Raw genomic sequence first — 25,746 nt, 5'->3', positions numbered from 1 at the left:
GGTTCTATTCCTACCCGTGCTTCATGCCTTAGTGGATATTGTTTTACTGATACTGGCTGTACTCCTTCCAGCAGTTCAATAACCACTGGGGAAGCCTGATTTGATCTTCCTGGAATTTTGACAATCCATACCAAGGGGAACACTTGATCTGTTATTTCACTATCTATGGGTATTTCCTCTTTTTCAGGGATATTTGCTAGGCTTAAAGCCATAATTAATTTTTCCTCAGGGACCTGTAGTCTCATTCCTTGTTCTGTGAATTCTATTTTTGCTTCTAACCAGGTTAGTAGATCTCTGCCTAATAGGGGTTTTGGTGAATTTGGAAGATATAAAAATTGGTGTATTCCCATTTTCTTGCCTAGTGTAAATTTTAAAGGTCTCAAAAAGTAGGCATTTTCAGTTTTCCCTGTGGCTCCGATAACTTGGATGTAATTACTGCTTATAGGACTCAAAGTTTGATTCAGGACTGAGAATGTGGCTCCAGTATCCACCAAAAACTCTACCTCCCGTTCCCCTAGCTTAATTTTAACCAGCGGGTCTGCTAGGGAGGGACCTGCCGGTCCCCGTCATTCTGTATGCAGCTGTGCTACAGTCACTGGTTCTGGCGGCGCTGATGATTGCGTTTGCACAATTGCGGTACGGTTAGGACAATTCTGCTTCTAGTGCCCAAACCCCCCGCAGCACAGGCACTGGTCACGGCCTGGACGTTGCCCTCTTTGCCCCCTAGGTGGGGGCCTTCTCCCGCCCCTGGGGGTGCTTGGCTCCTCAGCCTGTGCCACTGCTACCATGACTGCCTGTTTTCTGTTCTTATATACTTCCCATGCTTCTGCTAAGAGTTTTTCTAAGTCTCGGCTATCTGGCCCCTTAATCTTTTGCAACTTTCTGCGTATATCTGGTGCTGACTGACCCATCAACAAAGATATTAACTGTTGTTGCCTGGCTTCAGAGGCTGGGTCCAGTGTAGTGTGTTTTCTCATATTATTTCTCAGTCTTTCTATAAATGAGCCTGGGGACTCAGTGGTTTCCTGGTGAATATTGAATAATAAGGACCAATTGATGGTTTTAGGAATGGCATTTAGCAGTCCCCAGTGTACTAATTTCCTGTATCTAACCAAAAATGGATACATTTGTGTATCGTTCGCATCGCACTGCGGATTTGAAATAGGAAAGATGTTATCTACATTCCCATGTAATATTCCAGTAGCTATCTGTCCCTGCACATGTGTTCTTGCTGCAGATACTACTGCTGCCTTTTCTGTTTCAGTTAATTCTGATAGCATTAAATCTATGTCCTCCCAATCAATATCTTGATTTCTAACAATTAATTCAAACCTCTTTGCTACCTTTTCAGGGTCTTCTCTATACAGCCTGGCTGCCTCCCTCCAGGTATCTAAATCCAAAGCTGTAAATGGTGTTTTAACTTTTGTTATTCCCCCATCTGGCCCTACCACTTGTCTGAGTGGTGCTATTAGTTTTTCTTTTACAAGGGCTGGGCCTTGCTTCTAGTTCTGGATGATATTCCTGAGCTAGCTTCACTTGTCCCTTCATCCTCATTATCCTCCAGGGATGTTGAGGACCTGCGGGGTGTTGCCCCTGATGTTAGGGTGTCACCATTGCAGTTCATCAACTCCTGAGTTTCTAAGGGATCCTGGTCTCTCTCAGCTTTGAGCTTTAAACACCGCTGTCCAATGCTGCAAGATGAACAGCACCTTATCATGCGGCTTTTCCCTTTTGCCTCTTTTTCCAATACAAGGACCATCGAGTCCTGAGGTGCTAAATTAATACCACATTGTTTCTGCCATTCTGGTTTATGTCTTAAAGTGAAAAAGCAATCAGCGTAAGAGGTCTCATCCCATTTGTTTGCCCTCCTTAAAAATAACATTAGTTGTAGTAGGGTGTTATAGTTTAAAGTCCCATTTTCTGACCACTTTTCACCATCATCTAATTTGTACAGTGGCCACCACTGGCTACAATATTTAATTAGGGTGCTCTTTTTCATAGTCCCTCCAGAGAACGCTCCTAGTTGTTTCCAATGTGCTAACACACATCCCAACGGACTTTTTGGGGTATTTCCTTGCTTTCTGATGATCCCATTGCCTCCTTTTGTCTATTCTCCCTCTCTTCTTCCTTTCACACACACTTTCCTGCACGTCTCCTCTGACTTTTCCTCTCAAAACCCCTCAGATCTGGGGAACCAGCCACAAAGTCACGCTACTCTCTGCCACTTCTCCCCTTAATCTATTCCTTCAATTACAAGCACACAAAAGTCCAGTTTCCACACTAAACACAGGATTTCAAAAGGAAATCACATGGAGCTGTATTAAAAAGGTGTAGAGGGTCTGGGTGTACTCAATTCAGTCTTTCCCCTCCAGTAATACAATCTGCACCCCCCCCAGGTACTCCAAACCAACGGTTTATATATGATTTATACTCATTCACTCTTTACCACTCGCTTTGCTTTTCTCTGGCCGTTTCTGTCGCCAGAGAACGGAAACGCAGATAGAGCTCCACTATCGCTTCATGTCGGAGACACGTCTCATTCATTCACACTCACACAGTAACAAAATAATGACACAGCAACACAGTAACAAAATAACAACAGACAGAACAAAAATCACAGTATGGTGGTGTAGTACAGTGGAGTCCAACCCCCTTAAAGGTACCTTTCACTATAGCGGGGTCCAACCCCAGGGTCCAACCCTTTAAAAGTACCTTTTCCTGACAGTGGGGTCCAACCCCTTGCCCGGGACTAATTTCAGGAGACCCAGTCTCAACCCACCCTTGGGGACTAGCACCCTGGACCTGCAGGCATTTATTTTAAAAGTAGCAAATACCTTAATTTGGTGCAGATGGTCCTTAGTCTACTCCCGCCGTGAGCCAGAGGACAGCTGAGCTCCCCCTGAAAATTCAGGGTCGCGACTGGGAGGTCTGCTTACCTTTGGATCCGGCAGCCGAGCAGTCAGGGTCCCATCTGGGGTGCCAATTTGATTCGCCCCAATCGAGCCCAGAGACACTTCAGAGACCAAGTCAGAGAAGTGGGTATTTGCTTTATTTGATGCACCGGCTGTGTGGGAATTGTTTCCACCAAACACACACCTCAGTACCCCCAAAGGCACAGTGTTATAGGTAAAATTCATGAATATTCATTACATTCTTCAGGATAGGAGTGGTTATACAAATCATTTCTCAGAAGTCATTAATATCATTAGCATGTGCACCACGCATGCTGCATGCTCCGTATGTCCTGGTGGTCTCTGGAGACCCCCAAGGACCCCTCCAGGGTGAAGGTCCTTCATGGGATGATTCAGTGGTTTCTGTGCTGGTTTCAAATGCATGCTTAGCTGATAAGCCATCAGGCCAAAGCTGTTACCCGCAATTTGAATTTGAATTAAGAGTTCAGCCTTCAGCTCTGGACAGGCGCCTGTGCTGGTGGAAGGGGGGCAAAAGCTCAGAGAAACAAGGATGATTGAAGTGCAAATAGATTTGGGTTTTCTATTTGACCATATCTTTCTCACTTTCCATCTAAATTGTTTCTTTTCTTATACCTTCTGTTATTAATATTGTTGCTGCCACTGTTCAATTTTCTTATCTCATTGCTTTTTCCAGTAAATTGTTCTTATCTCAACCCATGATCTTCACCTTTTGTGCCTTCAATTCTCAACTCCATCCTGTAGGAAGTGGGAAGCAGAAGAGGAAGGGGGAGGGAGAGAGAGCTATGTGTGGTTTGGGAGAGTCTTGGTGGGGGCACTAAATTGGGGAGTATCACTCCTAAACCACGATGTTTGGAAAACTATTCACAACACCAAAGGTTTATGTCCAAAAGGAGACAGAGGAGTCCTGCAACTTATTTGAATAAAGGGAGAGAGTCCACTGGGGCACACACCCGCGACATTTCCTCTCTCGAGGTTTTGGAGGACACAGCCTCCTTTTATCCTAAACTCCCGACCCCATGTTGCCCTCTTCCTTTCCCCATTGGCTGAGGTACTAGGAAGGTACAGCCTTCCCGAACCACCTACCACATATCCTCCCTTGAAACTGTCATTTTACCCCAAAGTTCAGAAAGTCAGGCTTGTGCAGACCCACTTGTCTGTTTCAGGAATCAAGCTGTCTGGGCTCTGTAGCAAACTTGCTGCTTGCAGTTAATAGAGACATTAAGGCCCATTTTAAAGACCCTAACACCCATAGAATTATTTGTAAAGACATTAGCACACATCTTCCCTATCAATCCCTCCTCTTCTTATTTCTCAATTTGTCTTTACAAACCCTAGTTATTATTAACTTAAACCTTTTTACCAAACTGGCATGGTATAAAGATTAACATTTGAAACGCCCTCTCACAACTTTTCTTGGCCTCTGCACCAGGTGTGGCAAATAAGTAGAGAGAAACAGAGAATACAGTAAATACAGAGAACAAAGTAGACAAGGACAGTTTATATTAGCCCACTAATATCCGGGGCTTACTGATCTGGTCCACTTCTGTGGAAAGTTACTTGCGGTCTCCTATCCTTCCAGCTGAGAAGTCCAAATCTCCAGGGCTTTAGAGACCTTGACCCGAGTGTGATGGGTCTACTCAGGTTCAGGTGTCTTGACGGCTGTTTCTTGTGGTCAGTAACACTAGGAAAGGTCCATGCCACCTCACCACTAGTGGTGCTTCTTTCCACTCCTTAACCAGGACCCAATCTCCTGGCTGAATATTATGAACAGCAAAGTCCAAAGGCGGGGTCTGTGCCAGCTGAGCTTCCTGTCGTAGAGACTTCACAAGAGACAGTATCCGGGCCACATATTGTTTTAAATATACATCACTGTGAAAAACGACGTTTCACTCTCCTGTTAGGATTTAAAAGGTTTAATAAAGGACAATAGGGGAGAAAGACAATAAAGCAAAAAGTAAAAGCGCTGGGTGCTTGGCCCTCAGCCAAAAGTATGCTGTGACCATAAATCAAGTAATATACATAGGTCGAGTATTGCATCATCCAATGCATATTCATAGACAAATATGCATATTCAAACTTTTCTTCAAACTAGTTTACATGTTCCAGGAAGCTTTTTGCATGGTCCCTCCTCTGGCCCGCCTTTTGTTGAGCTTGCGTGTTCATTGTTAAGTCCTGTATCTCCCCTCTGTTCCATGGTTTCAGCAGGTGACGGTCGCTGATAGAAATGTCAGAGGCAGGGATCCTTGTCATGCCCGCTTTTCAGATGTTATCCAACTAAGCAGGTGGTTTAATTATTGTAGGTTAACTATAAGTATTCTAAAACAACTTTATTAGCTATTTCACCACTATATCTAAGTTAGTTGCAAAGAAAAAATAAAGGTATTTAGTTATTATTATATAACAAAGCTACTTCTATAAAAATCAACACCATACACATAGCATCCATCTCAACATTTGCAAAAATCCAACACTATAATATGTATTTATCACAATCACCAATCCCCCCCCACCCCCCCAGGTCGAGAACTAACAGGGTAAGGAATTCCAAACATTAGTTCAAAGGGAGATAACTGAATATCCTCTCTGGGTCTGGCTCTTATTTTTGCTAGAGCTAATGGCAAAAGCTGTACCCATGGCATTTTAGTTTCTATCACCAGCTTCAAAAGGTGTTTCTTTATTTCCCCATTCATTCTTTCTACCTGACCTGAGCTCTGGGGGTGCCAGGGGGTATGAAGGTTCCATTGTATTCCTAAAGCAGCCATGACCCCTTAAAGAATTTTTCCTGTAAAATGAGTTCCCCTATCTGAGTCTATTGCTTCCACAATCCCATATCTTGGAATTATTTGTTCTAAAAATACCTTAATAACCGATCCAGTGGTTCCTGAAGCAGTCGGGAATGCTTCTGGCCACCCTGTTAGCTGACATACTATTACCAGAAGATATTTAAGCCTTCCTGCTCGAGGCATTTCAGTAAAATCCACCTAGCAGCATTGGAAAGGACATGCAGCCCAAGGTCATCTCCCCTGCCTTGCAATCTCCCTTGTAGTCTGGCTATTCACTTTAGCACAAACTAGGCATCCCTCAACAGCTCATTTTGCCAGACCAAAAAGATCCAAAGCAGCATATATCTTGAAGAAGGCCTCTGTTAATCCTCGAGAGCCCCAATGACACCCTTCATGGAGTTGTTTTAATATTTGCAGGGCCAAAGCTTTTGGTATCCATTGATTACCACCCTTTGTGAACCAATTATCCCCTCTTTCCTCTGCCCCACTCTCCTTAATGACCTCCAGCTCCTCTGATGGAAATGACAGTTTCTCTCGCAGCCGTTGAGCTACAGGGAGCAAAGGAAGGATCTTAGAAACTTCTGGCAAAAGTGCTGCTTTCTGAGCCTCCTCATCTGCCAGTTGATTACCTATTATCTCTTCTGAGTACTCTGCCTGATGTCCCCTAACATGTATTATTGCCACTTCTTTTGGTAAATCCACCACCTCCAACAGGTGAGTAATTGAGTTCTCATGAGCTGTTTTTCCTCTGCAGGTTAACAAACCTCTTTCCTCCCACAGTTTTCCAAAACCATGTACTACTCCATACGCATACTTTGAATGTGTAAATATATTTACCACTTTTCCTTGATATAATTCACAGGCCCTTATTAAGGCATACAATTCTGCAGTCTGTGCTGACCATGTGCATGGTAGCTTCCCCCCTTCTTGCAATTCCCTTCCCTTTACTATAGCATATCCTGTAACTCGTTTTCCTTCTATTATCCTTGAAGATCCATCAATAAACACTTTTTCACATTAGGCAGAGAGGTATCCCCTAAATCTTCCCTAGCTCGGGTCTGGAGATCTGTTACCTAGATACAGTCATGAGTGTCCTTTAAGACTCCTTCCTTGGGGCCAGTTAAACCCAGCCTCCTGGCTGGGTTAAATCCTTCCCCAGTCCTCAATTCTAAATCTTCCTGTTCCATTAAACAAGTTTCATACTGCAATAACCAAGTGCTGGTGAAAGGAATAAGGGAGTGTCTTTACAAACAAATGACTGGTAAAGATAAGACCTGAGTCTGCCGGTAAGATAACATGGATACTGAGAGATAGAAGAAACAATGGGTAGGATTTCCATAGGAATTTCCCTAATTAGATTTACCCAAGACTGTGTTAATAAACTACAAGAACAGAGACACAAGAAGAAGAAGAAAAGGGGAATGTGTATTGGGGGTGTCTGTATTATGGGGGATGTATATTAATTAGGCGTTCCGGGAAAGTCTGTACCTCTCGAGTACCTCAGCCAATGGGGAAAGAGAGGGGAACTGCGGCTGGGAAATAGGATAAAAGAGGCTGCATCCTCTAGCAATGGGAGAGAGACCCCAAGGGAAATGCCCATGACCTCTCCCTTTATTCATGAATAAAGTTACAGGACTCCTCTGTCTCCTTTTTGGACATAAACCTCTGGCATTTGTGGATTAATTTTCCTGTCACTGGTCATCCCCTTAGAGGCTCTTTCAGTTAACAAAACTTTAACTTGATGGGGCACTTTAACAACAAGAGATCCTCCTGCTGTCAGTTTTCCGCCTTCAGTTACCATTAAAGCCGTAGCTGCACAATTCTGCAGAGAATAAAGCCACCCTTTGGCCACTGGGCCTACTAACATCTTAGAAAAGTAACCAGCAGGCCGCCATGTTCCCCCATGTTCTTTTACTAAAATTCCTTTAGCATGACCCTGTTTAACATCCACATATAATTCAAATTACTTTTCTGGATCTGGGAGAGCTAAAGCTGGGGCATTAATGAAGCTTTCTTTTAATTTTCTAAAGTTCTGCTCTCCTTCTGGTGTTCATACTACAACATTGGGCCTATCTTGGGTTAAAAGCCATACAATGGTCTGGCCAGAACAGAAAAGTCTTCAACCAAAGTCCCGCAATACCCTATTAATCCCAAAAATTGCCGCAGCTCCTTTTTAGTCCTTGGTAATGGTACATCTAAAATTCCCTGCACCCTCTCTGGGTCAATACATTGCAAGCCTGATACGAGGGAATCAGAAGTTAAGAGATAACTTGTTAGAAACTGCTCACCACACAATATATCTATTGACTTAGCATTCATTGTTTTTGCCAAACAAGGACTGTGATACTCTGGAACTTCCACGCTGGCAAAAAACCCCAAATTTGTTGTTCTGGCCTTTAGATGGAGAGAAGGTCAGTGAAAAAGACCTTATGCATATGTATAAGCGTATTAGGAAACTCTATGAATTTGTAACATGTAACCACATATATACTGAGCTATACGGGACTGACGGCGCTCGTGTCTTTGGAGGGCTACCTCCCACATGCCCGGCGCTGCAATAAACATACCGGCTTTACAACTTAAAATTATATAGGTTGTGAAGTTTTGTCTCTTTCCTAAATCATTTGGCGAGCCAGCTGGAGAACCTCTGTCTGGTGCAGGGCTGGACGAGAACGGACTCTTTGGCACGCCCCGGGACTCTTTTCCCTGGAAGACCTCCGCTTCTGGCTCGACCGCTGCCCAGGCAGCACGAAAAACGGTGTGTTTATCAATCAATAAGTCTACAAGGCGTACGCGTAGCCAGGGAGGGCTGGTAAGGCACCAGAGACGTCTACGTGCACAGCGAGGGTCCCTGTTTAGGCTTGCAAGCAGCTGGCCACGGGCTAGCAGGGAAAGGATTCTGCAAGGTCTGCCAAGGGGGGGTTCTGCTGCATTCCAGGTTTGGAAGCCAAGATAGACCTGCCAATGACTGTATAAGAAGCAGGAGAAAGGGTAAGCAGAATATCACTGTATGTCTGGGTGTCTGGAGCTCCTATAACTGGTGTGTGTGCATGTGTGTGTGCGCTCGACTTCTAACAACCGGATCCCGGAAGTAAGCGCAGACTGGGGGCGGAAGTGACATCCCGGATAACCCGGATCCCGGAAGTAAGGTATGAATGTTTAAAGTTTGTGTATTGTTTTGAATGGTGTGCATAGAAGTTTATTGTGTAATTCGTCTTTGCTGTGACAGTGTGTTAAGTAATTGCATGCTGTGTATGATAGTTTAAGCTATAACGATTAAACTGAGGGAGAAGAAAACCAGAGGAGAATACTAACCGAGAGACACCCCCGTACCCAAGGAGTGGTTAATACATTATACAGGTGACCTAGAATGGGTAATATAACATTTAAATAAAGATTTTAAGCAGAATGGGAAGTGGCCAGAGTAAAGAAACATTAACAAAGAGCCCTCTTGGATGCATTTTAGCACATTGGAAAGAAATAGCCAGGAGAGGGGGGACAGAAAATAAGAAGACCCTTATTAAATATTGCAACCAGTGGTGGCCTTTATATAAATTAGATTGTGATGCAAAAAGGCCACTTTTTGGAACTTTAGATTATAACACCCTTTTGCAACTAATGTTGTTTTTGAGATGAGAGGGAAAGTGGGATGAAGTTGCTTATGAAGAAATGTTTTTCTCTCTCCGCAACCACCCCGAATGGCAGAGAGACTGTGGGCTTGTGCCACCTCAAGATCCCTTGGTATTGGCCCTTGAAAGGGAAAATAAAGCTACTAAAAATAGACTCAAACAATGCTGTTCAGCTTGCAGCATAAACCAAAGATGTACAAAACCAGACAAAGTTCATCATGCAGCAACACAAGAACAAGAATTAACTGATTTTCTTAAGCCCCCTCCTAAGAAGAGAGAGGATGATGCAGACTCGGAGGACAGGCCTTCCCCTCCAGGGAGCCCGGTCTCTGCTTGAACACCAGGGAAGCAAGGACAAGTGCTGCAAGCACCTCTGCAAGAGGCCGTAGGCCCAGAGGGTAATACAATGCTGATCAAAGTACCTTTTTCTACCATTGACATAGAAGCCTGGAAAAAGATTGCAAAAGATTACCGAGCAGATCCAACAATTGTAAGTAAACATTTACGTTTTATAATGAAACAACATAATCCCAATTGGAATGATATTCAATTGTTATTGGAAGCTGTAACAGAAACCAAAAAAACAATTCATTTTGAAAAAGGCAGAGGATTTGGCTGAAGATTATTACAAAACATGACAGGAGGATCACAAAGAGTATTTGCCCCTCCAGGATCCAAACAGAGCAGCCGAAATGGCTAAACTACAGGCTTATCAGGAGTGGATAGTGAAAGCCATGGAAAAGGCAATTCCTAAAACCATTAACTGGTCAGCACTGTATGCAGTCAAGCAAGGCCCCTCCGAGTCTCCAACGGACTTTCTAGAACGATTAAAAGATGCTATGCGCAAAAACACAACACTGGACCCTAGTCAGAGGTGGGGATACAACAACTAGTGTCTCTCTTTTTAGGCCAATCACAAGGAGACATTAGACGTAAACTCCAGAAACTGCGTTCAACTGAGAGCAGGAATTTAGAAATTTTATTAGATGAGGCATGGAGAGTGTACAGTAACCAAGAGGCAAAATATAAAGGAGTCAAAAAATTAGTGACATTAGTGGAAAAGAGTGAAGAAAGGAGTAATCAGAAAGAGAGGCATAGGCAAGGAAAAACCAGACTGCACAAGGACCAGTGTGCAAATTGCAAGAAATTCGGACATTGGAAAGATAAGTGCCCAGAGAAGAAAAATACACGTCCCAATAAGAAATGGGATAACTCTGAGGAGAAAGAAATTGCATATGTTAAAGAAGACTGAAGAGGACCGTGGGATTCCACCCTAGCAGATCCCCTGGTTATAGTAAAGCTAAGAGAAAAAGTAAAAGAAGTAGAGTTTCTAGTAGATACGGGAGCAACTTATTCAGTCTTAAATAAAGCTTTGATGCCTATAGGGGAAGATTATGTCATGGTAAAAGGCGCCACTGGCCAACCTGAAAAAGCATATTTCTGTAAGCCCCTGAAGTATAAACTTGGGAAACAATGGGGAATTCATAAGTTTCTATACATGCCCAACTCTCCAAAAGCACTCTTGGGTAGACACTTATTGGAACAATTGCAAGCAACCATTATGTTTAAAAATGGAGAAATTACTCTGGAGGTGAATGATCACCAATATATAGAAATATTAAGCTTAATATTGACAACCACTAAGACAGAAGAAGAAATTAGTGAAGAAATAATAAATCAAGTATTTCCTGGGGTTTGGGCCACTAGTGTTCCTGGGAGGGCTAAGAATGCGCCTCCCATACAAATCAAACTCAAGGAGGGAAAACAGCCAGTTAGAGTTTAACAATATCCTTTAAAGAAAGAAGACAGAGAAGGAATTAGCCCAGTAATAGAAAACTTTTTGCAGTTAGGACTATTGAAAGAATGCCAGTCTGATTTTAACACCCCTATACTACCTGTTCGCAAACCTGATGGGTCATACCCGGTAGTGCAGGACTTAAGGGCTGTAAATAAGATAGCAGAGGACCTCTACCCTGTGGTGGCAAATCCATATACCTTATTAACTGAATTAACACCAGAGTTAACTTGGTTTACTGTTCTAGATTTGAAAGATGCCTTCTTTTGCCTCCCTCTCCACGAAGCCAGCCAAAGAATATTCGCCTATGAATGGGAAAGTCCTAAAGGTGGACGTAAAACTCAACTCACCTGGACAGTGTTGCCTCAGGGGTTCAGAAATAGTCCTACCATATTTGGAGACCAACTTACTAAGGACTTAGAATCCTGGGAAGCCCCGCAATCAGAAGGAAAACTTTTGCAGTATGTGGATGACCTCCTAATAGCTACCAAGACTGAAGAGGCCTGTCTTGCCTGGACAGTAAGTCTGCTAAATTTTCTGGGACTTCAGGGATATCGAGTTTCCAAGAAAAAAGGCCAAGTAATGAAGAAAAAAGTAGTTTATTTGGGCTATGAAATCAGTGCAGGACAGAGAACTTTGGGATGGGACCGCAAGGAGGCCATCTGCCAGATCCCGAAACCTCAAATTGTAAAAGAACTCAGAACATTCTTGGGAATGGCAGGATGGTGTCGACTTTGGGTTTATAGTTATGGGTTACTTGTGAAGCCCCTATATGCTCTCATAAACACAGAACAGAGAGATCTTCAGTGGACAAAAGAGGCCACACGGGCCTTCGACCAGCTGAAGAATGCCCTCATGTCAGCTCCAGCTCTAGGACTTCCAGACGTGAGTAAACCATTCTTTCTGTTTTCCCATGAGAAACAGGGGATTGCCTTGAGAATCTTAGCACAGGACCTGGGTCCGTATTGATGGGCAGTTGCTTATTTGTCTAAGCAGCTAGATGCAGCAGCCAAAGGATGGCCGGGGTGCCTCAGGGCTGTTGCGGCAGTCGTGATGGACATTCAAGAGGCACGGAAATTTACCTTAGGCCAAAAAATGACTGTGCTAGTGTCCCACACAGTGTCCGCAGTGCTGGAAATGAAAGGTGGCCACTGGCTTTCCCCACAGAAGTTCCTGAAATACCAAGCCATCATGGTGGAACAAGATGATGTAGAAATGGTGGTAACTAACATTGTCAACCCAGCTTCTTTTCTCAGTGGGAATGAAGGAGAACCGGTACACCACGACTGTCTGGAGACCATCGAGGCCACATATTCCAGTCATCCAGATCTGAAGGATACCCCTTTAGATGACGCAGAAACCTGTTTCACTGATGGGAGCAGCTACGTCATCAGTGGAAAGCGACATGCTGGGTATGCAGTTACCACCTGCAAAGAGGTAATAGAGTCTGGACCTTTGCCAACAAACACTTCTGCACAGAAAGCTGACATAATTGCTCTAATCTGTGCCCTAGAAATAGCTGAAGGAAAGAAAATAAACATCTATACAGACTCAAGATATGCATTTGGAGTTGTACATGCACATGGAGCCATTTGGAAAGAAAGGAGATTGTTGAACTCACAAAGAAAAAACATCAAACATGCACAAGAAATACTGTGGCTGTTGGAAGCAGTCCAGCTACCTGAAAAGGTAGCAATCATGCACATCAAGGCACACCAAAAGGTGAGCTCTGAATTGGAGGAAGAAAACGAACTGGCAGACAGAGAGGCAAAAGAAGAAGCAAAAGGTGAGGTAACAACGGAAAGAGCTTTGATCCCAGATGGGCAGGTCTCCCTAGAAGGTAAGCCAAAATATAACAAAAAACATAGAAAGTTAATTAAAAGTGAGAAAGGAACATACAACCGAGAGGGATGGGCTATTACAGCAGAGGGAAGAATAGTAATCCCTTCTCATTTATTGTGGTCATTAATTAGGGAAGAACATCAGAAAACACACTGGGGAGTAGATGCTCTATATAAATATTTAAATGATAAAATTATTGCCAGAAAATTATAAGATACCATCAAACAGGTAACCCGGCAGTGTAATCTTTGCCTCCAGACTAAACCGAAAATTACCTGCAAATTAAAACTTGGTCAGATTGGAAGGGGCCATGGGCCTGGACAGCAGTGGCAAATTGATTTCACAGAACTTCCAAGAAAAGGGGGGTATCGATACTTGTTGGTATTAACAGACACCTTTTCAGGGTGTCCAGAAGCCTTCCCCACCAGAACTGCTAAGGCCCGGGAAGTAACTAAAGTATTGCTACAAGAAATAATACCACGCTTTGGAGTTCCAGCCACAATATCCTCAGACAGAGGACCCCACTTTATTGCAAGGGTGGTGCAGCAAAGAAGTTGCCAATTAGGCATAAAGTGGAAATTCCACACCCCATACCACCCTCAATCAAGTGGCCAGGTGGAAAAAATTAACCATATGATCAAGCAACAGATTGTGAGGCTAGGGCAAGAAGCCAATTTACCCTGACCCCAATCTCTCCCACTTGCATTGCTACGAATTCGGACCAAACCCAGAACTAAAGAACAGTTAAGCCCCTTTGAAATACTCTATGGGAGACCATATGGAATACAAAAAGGAATATCTACCCAAATTGGAGAAGAAATAATGACCACCTATATGGTGGCTTTAAGCAAGCAACTCAAATGGATTGAGAAACATGTGGCCGGAACCCGAAGCCAAGGTTTAGATGGGCCTGTACATGATATTCAACCTGGAAATTATGTATATGTTAAGTCTCTTGCAGAAATAAAACTCTGGAGCCACAGTGGGAAGGACCATTTCAGGCAGTCCTCACCACTTTCACTGCAATTAAAATCAAGGAGCAGAACGCCTGGATTCACCATACCCGAGTAAAGAAAGCCCATAATTCCCCATGGAAAGTCATGCAAGTTCAACCAGGAAAATTATTTTTCTCATGATCATAATTATAATCCAGGGATGGGGGAGTACTTCTAGCCAGGACAATACTGAGTGGCCTTGGTCCCAAGCCTTTAGGTGTTTTACAGGATCCATGGGGAAATATTCTGATATAAAAGGTTTAAATCTATTAACTGTAGTTATGCATGAAAATCAAGTGTATGCAAGACAAGAATGGGAAAAACAAACGTGGCAACTTCAGGGGACTGTAGGAGAAGTAAAGTAGGTTGTCGAATGAATAATGAAACTACCCATGAAAAAGCAACCCAAATAAGTGTCTCAGCTACCCCTACTGAAAAGCATGTAGAAGTTTGTACCAGTTCAAAAGAATCAGACTGTTGGTACACCTTTACATTAGTACAGACTGTTGACGTGGTTTGTCTTTGGGCCAAGGACACAAACGGACTCTTGTTCAAATTTAAAATAAATGCCATAGCTGGACCTGTTACAACCTATGCCAGCACTCAAGACCAAATCCAAACCACACCACCTAAACTTGAGCCCAAAATTTATGAAACTGGCCCATATGTAATAAGGAACACGGGTCAACAACAGTTGTTATTTAACCCAGAGTGGTCTCTTAAACATGTTGAACTGTTAATGCAAATCAATGTTTCCAAAATCCAACCAACATGTTCTTTCCTACAAACATCCTTCAAAGGCTGGACAACCTGGCTGCAGAAACAAGTGCCCTCCAGGAGCAGAATACAGAGAGACTTAATTGGAGTGTTGGGGACTGGATTGGGGGTTCTAAATGGAATTGACTCAGAAATATTAATGAATAAATTGGCCACCGTAACTGGCGACTTAGTAAAATTAAGACAGCCCCTACAGTCTTCTCTGTCAGCATCAGGAAATGAACAGTGGCAAATTTCAAAAGTATTACCAAAATGGGAAAAAATTGAAGAGCAGGACCATGAATTAATAATAAATGCACTTGGTATAGCCCAAGACAATGTATCCCTGGCCCTTAGTTGTATACAAGCCCAACTATGGATGCAGTCAGCAGCTGCCCTTATTATAAGAGAAGGTAGTGAAGGTACTTTCCCTATTGAAATTCGCAAAGTTATTTGGGACAATGCCACTGACCTAGAATAGAAGCTTCAATCTTGGTGGACCCTAGTAAACTTCACCTATGACCCTATTGCTAATATGGCCACAGACTTTGTGCTCACTATACGTAATGCTACCGTCCACGTTATCCATCCCATTATTGCACTAGGACTAAACCATGAGAGAACAGTGCTCTATCCCTCTGAACATAGGGTATGGGCCCGGATAGTAGAAGAAAAGTGGCAGACTGTGAAGTTAGGATACTGTATTACACGAGAACAGGGGTTTATCTGTGAAAGCAATGCAATTGATGCCCAGGACATATGCCTTGATATGGAGCAAGGCATCTGCCACTTCGAAATCCATCCAAATGCTAATCAAAAAACTGTGCTTGTGTATATTGGTCAAGGTTGTGTGTGCTTAAGGACTGTTTGTACTTTTGCAGAAATTGATAATGATAATATAACCATAAATGTTAAAAATCATTCTAATATTTGTATCTGTAATTTTGTTAAGATCATTGGGTGTGACTTTTTGTATTTAGCCCCAGTTGTATCCTACCAATAGATAAAATCTAATTACACTATGTACCAGAAATTGTTGCCCACACCTATTGGAATGAATCTTACATTAGTAAAACAGTTAGTAAAACATGAAGACCTAATTGAAATTTTAAAAAAAGTTCAAGAAAATGGAAAGAAAATTTTAATTACTATTCATCATGACACAAAAAAAATAAGCAGAATCTTAAAAATAGCAAGACAAGATGCAAGTCATCACTGGTGGGATGTGCTCTTTGGGTGGTCACCTACTGCAACTGGTATTCTAAATATATTATGTCACCCTATCATTGTTCTTTTAATATTAGTTTGCATCAGCTTTATTTTATCCTTTATGCTATGTGTCTAGAATTGGAGAATGTTACAAGTAGCAATTTTGACTTCTCTGTCAAACGCACGTGGTAAGGCATTGAGAGACACCTTTTGCAAAAATTTGATAGAAGAAGAATTTATGTACTAGTAAAAGAATTTACTAATTTTACAGAAAAGGGGGGACTGATACAGGGGAATCAGAAGTTAAGAGATAACTTGTCAGAAACTGCTCACCACACAATATATCTACTGACTTAGCATTCATTGTGTTTGCCAAACAAGGACTGTGATACTCTGGAACTTCCAGGCTGGCAAAAAAACCAAATTTGTTGTTCTGGCCTTTGGATGGAGAGAAGGTCAGTGAAAAAGACCTTCTGCAAAGATCCCTCCACAAAACAGAACTACACAGGCGCAAGGATATAAAAATGACTTTTGAACTCATTATAATACAAAGCAGGGATAGGTTATGCATATGTACAAGCGTATTGGGAAACTCTATGAATTTGTAACGTAACCACATATATACCGAGCTATACGGGACTGACAGCGCACATGTCTTTGGAGGGCTACCTCCCACGTGCCCAGCGCTGCAATAAACATACCGGCTTTACAACTTAAAATTATATAGGTTGTGAAGTTTTGTCTCTTTCCTAAATCAAGCCTTCAGTCAAAATGTGTCCCAAATATTTAACCATTTTCTCCACCATTTGCGCCTTCTTTTCAGATACCCTTAACCACTTTTTAGCCAGAAAATTAAGCAATTCCACAGTGGCTTTGTCACCGAATCTGCAGGAAAAAGAAAAACCCTCCAACAACATTTTAATGTTAGAGAGTCAAGGCATTACTTTATTATCTGGCCAGGATGTTGTTCTGGCCAGGATGTACTACAGAAATCATCTCATCCACACATAGCCCGGGTGTGCAGAGAGAATCATTCCAGGATACATAGCTTTTACTCGATTTCTCAGATATTTTATACAGTAAAGATACATAGGAAAGCATTGGGTCAGTGTTCATTGGTTTAAAGTTGAGCAAACTCCCAGCATTCAGTTTCTCATCGGATCTGAATCTCCTCGCCTCTGATGCTAATTAGATTCTTCATTCTTCAGTGTTTCTTATCAGTCCTTTTTCCGGGCTAGGATGTCTTCAGCCCTGCTGGAGGTGGTCTGGGGTAGCCGTTTGTGATAGCCACCATGTCCTGTTGATAACCACAATGTCCCGGCGGATGTTCTGTTAATAGTCTTTATCTTTCTGGTTATCTTCGGGGTCACTCCCAATCTGTTGATATGCTGAGTCCACCAGACCTCATCTGGTAGAACAATGCCCTGAAAGAAACCTAAAATTCCTTTTCTCAGGGTAAAGACAAACAAAGCTTTTGACTAAAGTTATACAAAATTTTTAACCTGATATATTTTCCAACAGCTTCTTCCACTACTTTCTCTTGTTCCCCTGATAGGAGCAAGTCATCCACATACTCCAATAACCTAAACCCTAGGGGTGGAGTAAATTATTTTAATATTTTTCGCAAGGCTTGCCCGAATAAGACTGATGCTTCTGCATACCCCTGCGGAAGGACCATCCATGTAATTTGTTGCTTTACCATTTTCCCTTTTTCCTCTTCTTCCCACTCAAAGGCAAAATACTGTTTACTATCCTCTGTGATAGGGCATCCCCAGAAAGCATCCTTTAAATCAAGTGCTGAATAGTAGCAGTGTGTGGAGGGAACCTGGTTCAAGATGGTATAAGGGTCTGGTACTATGGAGTGCCTGGGTTTAATAATCTCATTTATTATTCTTAGGTCCTGCACCATTCTGTAAATTAAGTCTGATTTCTTAACTAGCAGGATAGGAGTGTTATAAGGAGACATACATGGCTCCAAGAGACCTGACTTTAACAGGGACTCAAAAACAGTCTTTAACCCTTTCCTTCCCTCCCTTGAAATAGGGTATTGTTTTTTAGACACCACTTGTCCAGGTTGCCTTAGAGGGATTTGGAGAGGCTTCATATCTAATTTTCTATATTTTCCTGGGACTGCCCACACTTCTGGGTTCACTTTAGCATAAGCTTTGTCAGATAATTTACACAGTGTTACAACAGTATTAGCCTCTGTGTCACCTTTTATAATATTAATTTGCATTCCAAATTTAGCCATTAAATTTCTTCCCAATAGATTGCAGTCACAATTTACAACAAATAAAAACCTCATGCAACTCATATTTATCTCCCACATCCACTAAGAGCAGTTGGATAAGATGCACTCGCTCATCTTTCCTACTTACCCCTTGAATAATCAAAGAACCTTCAGACAATTGTCCTTGTCCTGTGGTGAGGGTAATCCTGTGTATTCCCATATCGTTGTTCGTATGCTCAGAAAATGTGGTCCTGCAGCTTTAACTGCATTCAGCCAATGGGAAGAGCGTGGGTTGTTTAAAACCCTTCCCCAGGCCTCTCTCCGGGGGAAGCGAGGCGGAGGAAAAGACACTCTTGGGACTGGCTGGCGGCTTCTGTTGACGCTGCGAGTTTTTCCCTGGGGGTGCTTCTTCGTCATCTTCCTTTTTGGACCCTTTTCTCCAATTCGCCTTCTCGCCAAGAAAACCCAAGGAGCCCTGGAGCACGGCAGAAGAGAATCCTCCAGAGAGCTACTGGAGCAACTCCGCCCAGCCCCCGGGGCCCCCGGAGAGGGGAAACTACACCTGAGATAAGGACACTAAAGCTTACCACCTGTCAACTCAAGTTTAATAACTCCTTTTCCCCTGTTTTCCCCTTCCCCTGTGCCTTGCAGGGCACTCTGTGTGTTTTGTTAAATAAATAGGTTGGGGTTTTTTCACTTTCATTTAAGATATTCTGTTGTGAGGGAGGGGAGGAGGTACCAAAGCCCTTGGCTTTCGAGAGAGGCGTTTGTTTGGAGCGCTCTCTACCTAGAGAAGTTTGTCTCCAATCTGAGACAGTCCTCCCTTTGGCATAAAATTCAGGGTAGACCAAGGACCCCTGTGTCTACCAGAAAGTGTATTTTCTCTCGGTCTGGACCCACCTTACGTTTTATCAAGGGCTCCTGTGTGGTGGGTCCTTGGTATAATGGGAGCCCCTGACACCCTTAACATTCCATTTCCATTAATCGGTGCACTTCCTCCTCACAGGAGTCCACTTGTTTCTGTGGACATTCTCTTTTCCAATGTCCTTCTTTCTTACAAATGGCACATAGATTCCTTCCCAATTGCTGTCTTGGCTGACCCCCTCCCACTGGGGAAGACACATTCCTGTTAAATCCTGGTGTCTGCCCCCTTCCCTTTGATCCTGGGGGTCCATGCACTTTTCCCTTCAGGGGTTGTAAAAGCTGTGCTGTTACCCTTGCCTTTACCTTTTCCTCATTCCTTACATACACCTGCTGTGCTTTCCTAACCAACTTGTCCAGGGGGCCTATCCTGCCGTTCCCCATCTTTCTGTATTTTTCTTCTTATAACAGGCCAGGCTTTGGTGACAAATTGTACCTTCAGCAATGTATCGAAGGCACTGTAAGTTCTAGGAACCTCTGTTTTAATTGCTCTAATCAAATAGGCACGGCAATCAATCTCAAAGATGGGTCAAACTGGCTTGATTATTTGGATCCCACTGAGGATCTGCCTGGGGAATTGCATCATCCACCACAGGTGCATGTTGTCCGGCACTCCCCCTGCCTGCGGGTGCTCGTTCTCCCACAGCTGCTGAGCTTTCTGCAAAATCATCCATTTTTCCTGTATCCCCAACAAAATGCCTAAAAGGAAATCCCAGTCCTTCCAAGTATAATCTGCATTTCCCAGATACTCCTCTATTCTTTCCCCCACCCCTATGGGGTTGTCCAAATATGGGGGTAATTTCTTTTTCAACCCTCTTATATCCTGGGTGGTAAGTGGCACAATTACAAACTCAAATACCCCCCCCGGCCCCCCAAAGTAACCTGGCGTAAGGGCATTTGGTGGATCCTTGTCTCCTGTGTCCCAGGGGCTTTTGGTGTCTTATATTGGGTTCCCCCTCTAGTTCTGGAGTGGAATATGATATCCTCCTGTCCTTCCTTCTCACTATCGCTGTCGGGGATGGGGGGGGAGGGTTGGGGTTGTAGGGACAATCTTTTCTTCTTCTCCGTCTTGGAGACTGGGGATGCAAAGGACCTGTGGCCTGCACCGGGTTAGGTTGCAGACTTTGGAGATAAGGTGGGGGAAGGTACTGGAGAATGTCCCAGTCCTCATTGTTCCTCCTTTCCTTACCACATAAACTCCTGGTACTTGCCTTAACTATATTCTTCCGCATTCCTTTTCAATCAATCCTTTCCTAGTGTCATTTAAATACAATGACAAATCCTTGCAGAGACTAACCTCATCTGTCCCAAAAGGGGGCCATTTAAACCCTCTTGGCAGATCATATTCTGGCCAGATATTGAGAAAGGAGTGGTCAAACAGGTAACTCAAGTTAACTATTGAGAGACAGAATATGTGAATTCTAAAACCTAGAAAAACAGGATTCCCTTAATCTTATCAAGATAAGAGGGACAAGAATCCTTTGAAGCCAGCACAAGAAACCACTGAATCATCTCACCAAGGACCAGGAATGCTCCAGAGAGAAAGGTGAAAAGTGCATTGTGATGAAGACTACTAGGATCTTCATCCTGGAGGGGTCTTTGGGGTTTCCAAAGACCACCGGGACATACGGAGCATGCGTGAGGCACATGCTAATAATATTAATGACTTCTGAGAAATAATTTGTATAACCACTCCTATCCTGGAGAATGTGCTGAATATTCATGAATTTTACCTATAACTGTGTCTTTGGCAGTACCGAGGTGTATGTTTGAGGAATGAACTCCCCACACCTGGTGCATCGAATAAAGCAAATACCCACTTCTCTGACTTTGTCTCTGAAGTGTCTCTGGGCTCGCTTGGGGTGAATCAATATAATAACAATATTCCACCATTGTTTCCTTAGTTACCTCTGAGGGAATGTGTAAATTATCCCAAGACCTCAGCATTCTCCCCAAGGGACTATCCGGGGGTATTGAGGGATCGTCATCCCTATAGTTAAAGTCACCTCTTGACTTTCCGTCACTGCCCTCCGTGGGCGTCCCATCAACCTCACTCCCCCGAAGTCCCATTGTACTCACCGGTGAGATTTTCAGTGGTCCTTCCCTGTGGACCCCTTCATGGACCCCCCTGGTCCACCTCTCGTCTGTCTCCTCGACAGTTTTGGGTACCCAATCGCCTGGTGCTGGCCAGTGCCAAAGGGAGCTGGTCACTGAAACTGGGTGAGCTCCAGCTCCTCTTGCCGTGTGCTGGACCCAGACAGTGGAAGGATCCCGGACGAGAGCCCCCAAAATTGTTAAAAAAACTATTCACAGCACCAGAGGTTTATGTCCAAAAGGAGACAGGTGAAACACAGGACTCCTTTAACATAAGCACCTCAATATACCAACACCTTAGTATAAAGTATAGATTAATAAAAGTTAAGTACTAGCCGTTATGTCTAACCATAACTGCTTCTGCAAGATAAAACTACCTCCCTAAGTCAAAAGAGCCTAGCCCTAAAAGTCGTTAGAATGATGAGAGGAATGCAAGCTAATGTGTCTGACTAACCACCTTTTCTGCAAGACAAGGACCTAGCCCCCTGTGGGCTAAGTGATAAGGGAGAGCATGCTGACTGATGTGTGCAAAGGGAGCTAGTTTTAATGACAAATGAAAGCGTTGTCACAAAAGGGTAGGAAAAATGCAATTTTTATATGTAATAGAGAATAGGATCATAATCAATGCATAATTATAGATGAAGTATAACTAATATAGCAACAAAGTGTGTAATAGTAAAATTAAGTGTGTGTATTAGCAAATAAGTGTGTGATGAATGTATAGGGTGCTGTGTTTGTAACCCTAAGACAAGGAAACTACAAGTTATGTAAGAACCCAACCCTTAAGACTGTACCTTTTAGATAAATGAACAAAACTAGGGTGGATGCTGAATTTGTAAACATATAAATAACCTTTGCAAAGTAAGCATGGCAGACATGCACATGGAGGTGTTAGCCCCTGCATGCTCCCCCTGGCCAGGCCAATAAAGGTGTGCTTTACTTTACAGTACCTTACTGTGGAGTAGATTCCTTTGAATCAGAGGAGTCCTACAACTTTATTTGAATAAAAGGAGAGAGTCCACTGGGGCACACACCCGCGACATTTCCTCTCTCGAGGTTTTGGAGGACACAGCCTCCTTTTATCCTAAACTCCCGACCGCATGTTGCCCTCTTCCTTTCCCCATTGGCTGAGGTACTAGGAAGGTACAGCCTTCCCGAACCACCTACCACATATCCTCCCTTGAAACTGTCATTTTACCCCAAAGTTCAGAAAGTCAGGCTTGTGCAGACCCACTTGTCTGTTTCAGGAATCAAGCTGTCTGGGCTCTGTAGCAAACTTGCTGCTTGCAGTTAATAGAGACATTAAGGCCCACTTTAAAGACCTTAACACCCATAGAATTATTTGTAAAGACATTAGCACACATCTTCCCTATCAACGACAAACGCCTTGCTGATGGAGGTTTAATTCAGCAAAGACAGACTCCTCTGGGCTGGGAGAGCCCCACGGCTGTTCTTCTTCAGTCCCACCTTACTGCTTGGGCTTTAAAAAAAGGAGGGCAGAAGAGAGGAGGCAGGGATTAAGTACTAGTTGGCTCCTTGGAAGAGAGCATCAGGTAATTGAATTACTCCTAAGCATCTAGGAGAAAACAAGGTAGTGCCTGCCAGCACTGGATGGTTGAGAATCAGCATCCTACACGTCTGATTCCTCCTGATATGAGCAGGGCTGGAGCTGTAGATGCAATGCCACTTGGCTGCAGCAATGTTTTTAAGCCTAAGGAAATGCCACCCAGGTGAGGATGTGAGTGACCAAACAGACCGGGAAGTGGTTGTGGAGGGGTGGCTAGTGGTGGAAAAGCTGTGGGATGGCTGTTTCAGGTGGTTCAAGGGGAGCTAGAGCTTCAAACCCCTGGTGGAACAGGGTCTGTGCTGGAACGAGTGGCTAGGAACGTGTCCTGCAGTGGGGCCTGGTGGGGCAGTCCAGTCCTGCCTAAAAAATCAATCAGGGAAAAGAAAAACCTGAAAAAAAAGAAAAAAAAAAAAAAAAGAGGAAAGGAGTCCTACAGGTACCTTTCAGTGAAGAAGAAGGGCTGGGTCCCTACACACACCCTTTCACTCGGGGGGAAATCAAGCCTCTGGGGCATGTCCCCCCAAGGCCTCGCCGAGGCCGCAGAGACCGCCTTCGACGGGTCCAAACCCGCCTCACTGCCCGAGTTTACGCGCGCAAAGCGCACTCGAGCTGCTCCCCGAGCACTCGCCTCCGGCCCCTCCTGCCCCTCCCCTTCAATCCTCCCCACACGTTTCCCTTTCCTCAGGTGCTAGCCAATCGCTAGGCGAGGGTAGCTCGGATGGCTGTCATGGTGGGACTTTCCGTCTGGATTTTCGCGTTTTCGCGTTGATGGATTTTTGCCATTGGCTGCTCGACCCGTATTACCCTGTGGAACAGCCACGGCAAGGGAGGCGCTGCAATTGGTTGACGGGTGTTGCTATTGGCTCGTGATGATTGGGAAAGGAGCGGAGGGGAGGGGAGGGAAGCGGGGCGGAGGAGGTAGAGCGCGCGTTCTTTTTTTTCCCCTCGCCTCCTCGCTTCCACCTTTCCGATTGGCTGAGATGCTGGCCAGACGAAATTTCCGATTGGTCAGCGCACGCTGTTGTTGAGCAGGTGAGGCAGCGCCAGGCGGAGTTTCCTCTTCCGATGAGTCGGTTCTGAGGTTCAGTCAGCGCGAAGCGTCGTGACGTAGCATCGCTTCTGCGAGTCCGTCCGAGACCTACCATCACTCGTCCTGAGGAGCTGCTGCTGGCCGTTTCGCCTCTTTTCCTCTCAGCGCCATGGCCTCAGGATCCGAGTAAGTGTGGGCCGTCCGCCAGCAGACCGCGGCCTAGGCCCGGCTGTGGTGGCGCTGTGCACGGCCTAGCTCTCCTTATCTCGCCTTCGCGCGGCGCTACCCAGACTAGGCCCGACGGCGGGCCCAATCCTCCTCCCGATCCCGCTGTGTCATTCAGGTTCTGAGGAATTGGGGGTGGGGCTGGGAGGGGGATGGGCCGCTCTTCGCGTTCTAGCCAGGCGCTTGTCCCCGGTGGGGCCCTGGATGCCGCCGCCCCTCGCCTGCCGGGCCTCCTCGGGAAGTGTTGAGTAATGGGGGGGGCGAGGCCTGGCCGTGGCCGTCTCGCCTAGGCTAGGCCTCAGCCAGGGAGGGCTTTGTTTTCCAGAGCCCGGAGCGCTGGGGCGAGCGGCTGGCCGGGGCATGAGGGGGAAGAGGCGTGTCCTGGTCTCTTCCCTGCAGGTCCACAGCGGCCCTCGGATCGGGGCTGGAAGAGATTTGGCATTAGAAGAGGAAGATATGTTATACCGGACTGGCTCCTGTGGCAGCGGAGGCAATCAGCTATATTTTTGTCTCCAGTGTCTTACCTCACTCTGTCTTCAGTTCCAGTCTGAGGGTCAAATTTTGTGCTTTTCAAAAGTCAGTTGAGTAATACTGGCCTCTCTGTTCCCAGCCCACGTGTGCAAGTCACTTCACAGTCCCTTGAGAGGAGTAAAAATAAAACCTAAAGCTAATTTCCAAATCTAAGAATACTTCAAGTGACTTTTTGGATTTGCCAGAGGCTCTTCCAGTCCCTTTAGTATCTGTGGTTTATCTTGTTTTCTTTTGCAACTTCTGCAATTTAAACCCACTTGGTCTTATTAAGTCACTTCCAACAAGGTGTGCCAAGAATTTAACATCTGGTAGAGCTTGTGATGGAAGTGATGGTCTCAAAGGCCTGTTTTGAGTCTGAGGTGAGCAGCGTTTTTAAAAAGAATTTTATATTTTTGCAAAGTTGTTCTCACCACATAGGAATTAAAAAAAAGTTCCCGTATAACTGGAAAACAGTTACTTAGTTACAATTTCTGGGTCAGTGCTGTTGGCAGCCATCTTGCTGAATTGAGCTTTAGCACAGAGTATAGCATTGCAAGACCTAATAGAGTGTTTCTGAAGAAATTCTTGGATTTGTGTGCATACCTGTCTGAAACAGTATTTGAGAATTTGGCATCTTGAGCATGGGTATGGACTCACTGCTTGATTGTCATGTGGTGTTCCAGTAAGTGGCTGCAATCATCAGATATTCTGCTCATTTGCTTCAAGGATTTTTTATTTTAATACTTACACAAAGAAAGTAGTTCAGACTGTAATATGGATGTTCTGGGTGTTAAAAAAACACTGACAGTTTTTTTTCTAGGAAGTGAGTTCATGACAGTATTGATTAAAAGGTACACTAGCATATAGGAGGCATGACTGTTTTCACTTTTGTTACTAAAGCTGGAATAATTTTGAGTCGGTGACTTTTCATTGTATATTTAACATAGACATGCAGGAACAAGTTAGTTCCCTACTTTATGTGGAGCTTTGAAGGTTGGTAGTTTTCAGAAGAATCAGTAATTACTTTTTGATCTGACTCTTGGTACTGTCTACCACAATGCATAGCCTCTGGGCATTTTCACATGCTGAATAAGGAGAGCTCTGGCACAGAAAAGTGATGAACTGATGTAATCGTAGAATCACAGAATGGTTTGGGTTGGAAGGGACCTTAAGGATCGTGTAGTTCCAACTCCTCTGCCATGGGCAGGGACACCTTTCGCTAGACCA

At 44.2% G+C, this 25,746-nt stretch overlaps 1 protein-coding gene, 1 long non-coding RNA gene and 1 pseudogene across 2 annotated transcripts in view; all 3 read left to right on the top strand.

The window, feature by feature from the left end:
* The first annotated feature begins 8,773 nt into the window (after positions 1–8,773).
* Positions 8,774–11,653, top strand: LOC146425441 (uncharacterized). The gene is made up of 3 exons (XR_014846641.1): positions 8,774–8,865; positions 9,605–9,835; positions 11,427–11,653. It is a non-coding gene; the product is annotated as an uncharacterized LOC146425441 (long non-coding RNA).
* A 2,688-nt stretch (positions 11,654–14,341) lies between these two features.
* LOC146425440 (uncharacterized) lies at positions 14,342–23,860 on the top strand (annotated as a pseudogene).
* LOC146425438 (transitional endoplasmic reticulum ATPase) overlaps positions 23,645–25,746 on the top strand; it is a 58,470-nt gene continuing 56,368 nt past the window's right edge. Inside the window, exon 1 of the mRNA XM_085041412.1 lies at positions 23,645–23,970. Within this exon, the coding sequence (XP_084897538.1) occupies positions 23,954–23,970 (17 nt within the window). The 5' untranslated portion in view covers positions 23,645–23,953. The remainder of the gene's footprint in view (positions 23,971–25,746) is intronic.

This window comes from Lichenostomus cassidix, chromosome W (assembly GCF_008360975.1).
Source record: "Lichenostomus cassidix isolate B80296 chromosome W, HeHo_3.0, whole genome shotgun sequence".
Lineage (NCBI taxonomy): Eukaryota > Metazoa > Chordata > Aves > Passeriformes > Meliphagidae > Lichenostomus > Lichenostomus cassidix.
Note: the sequence above shows the minus strand (reverse complement) of the source record. Positions and strands in the feature narration are given on the sequence as shown.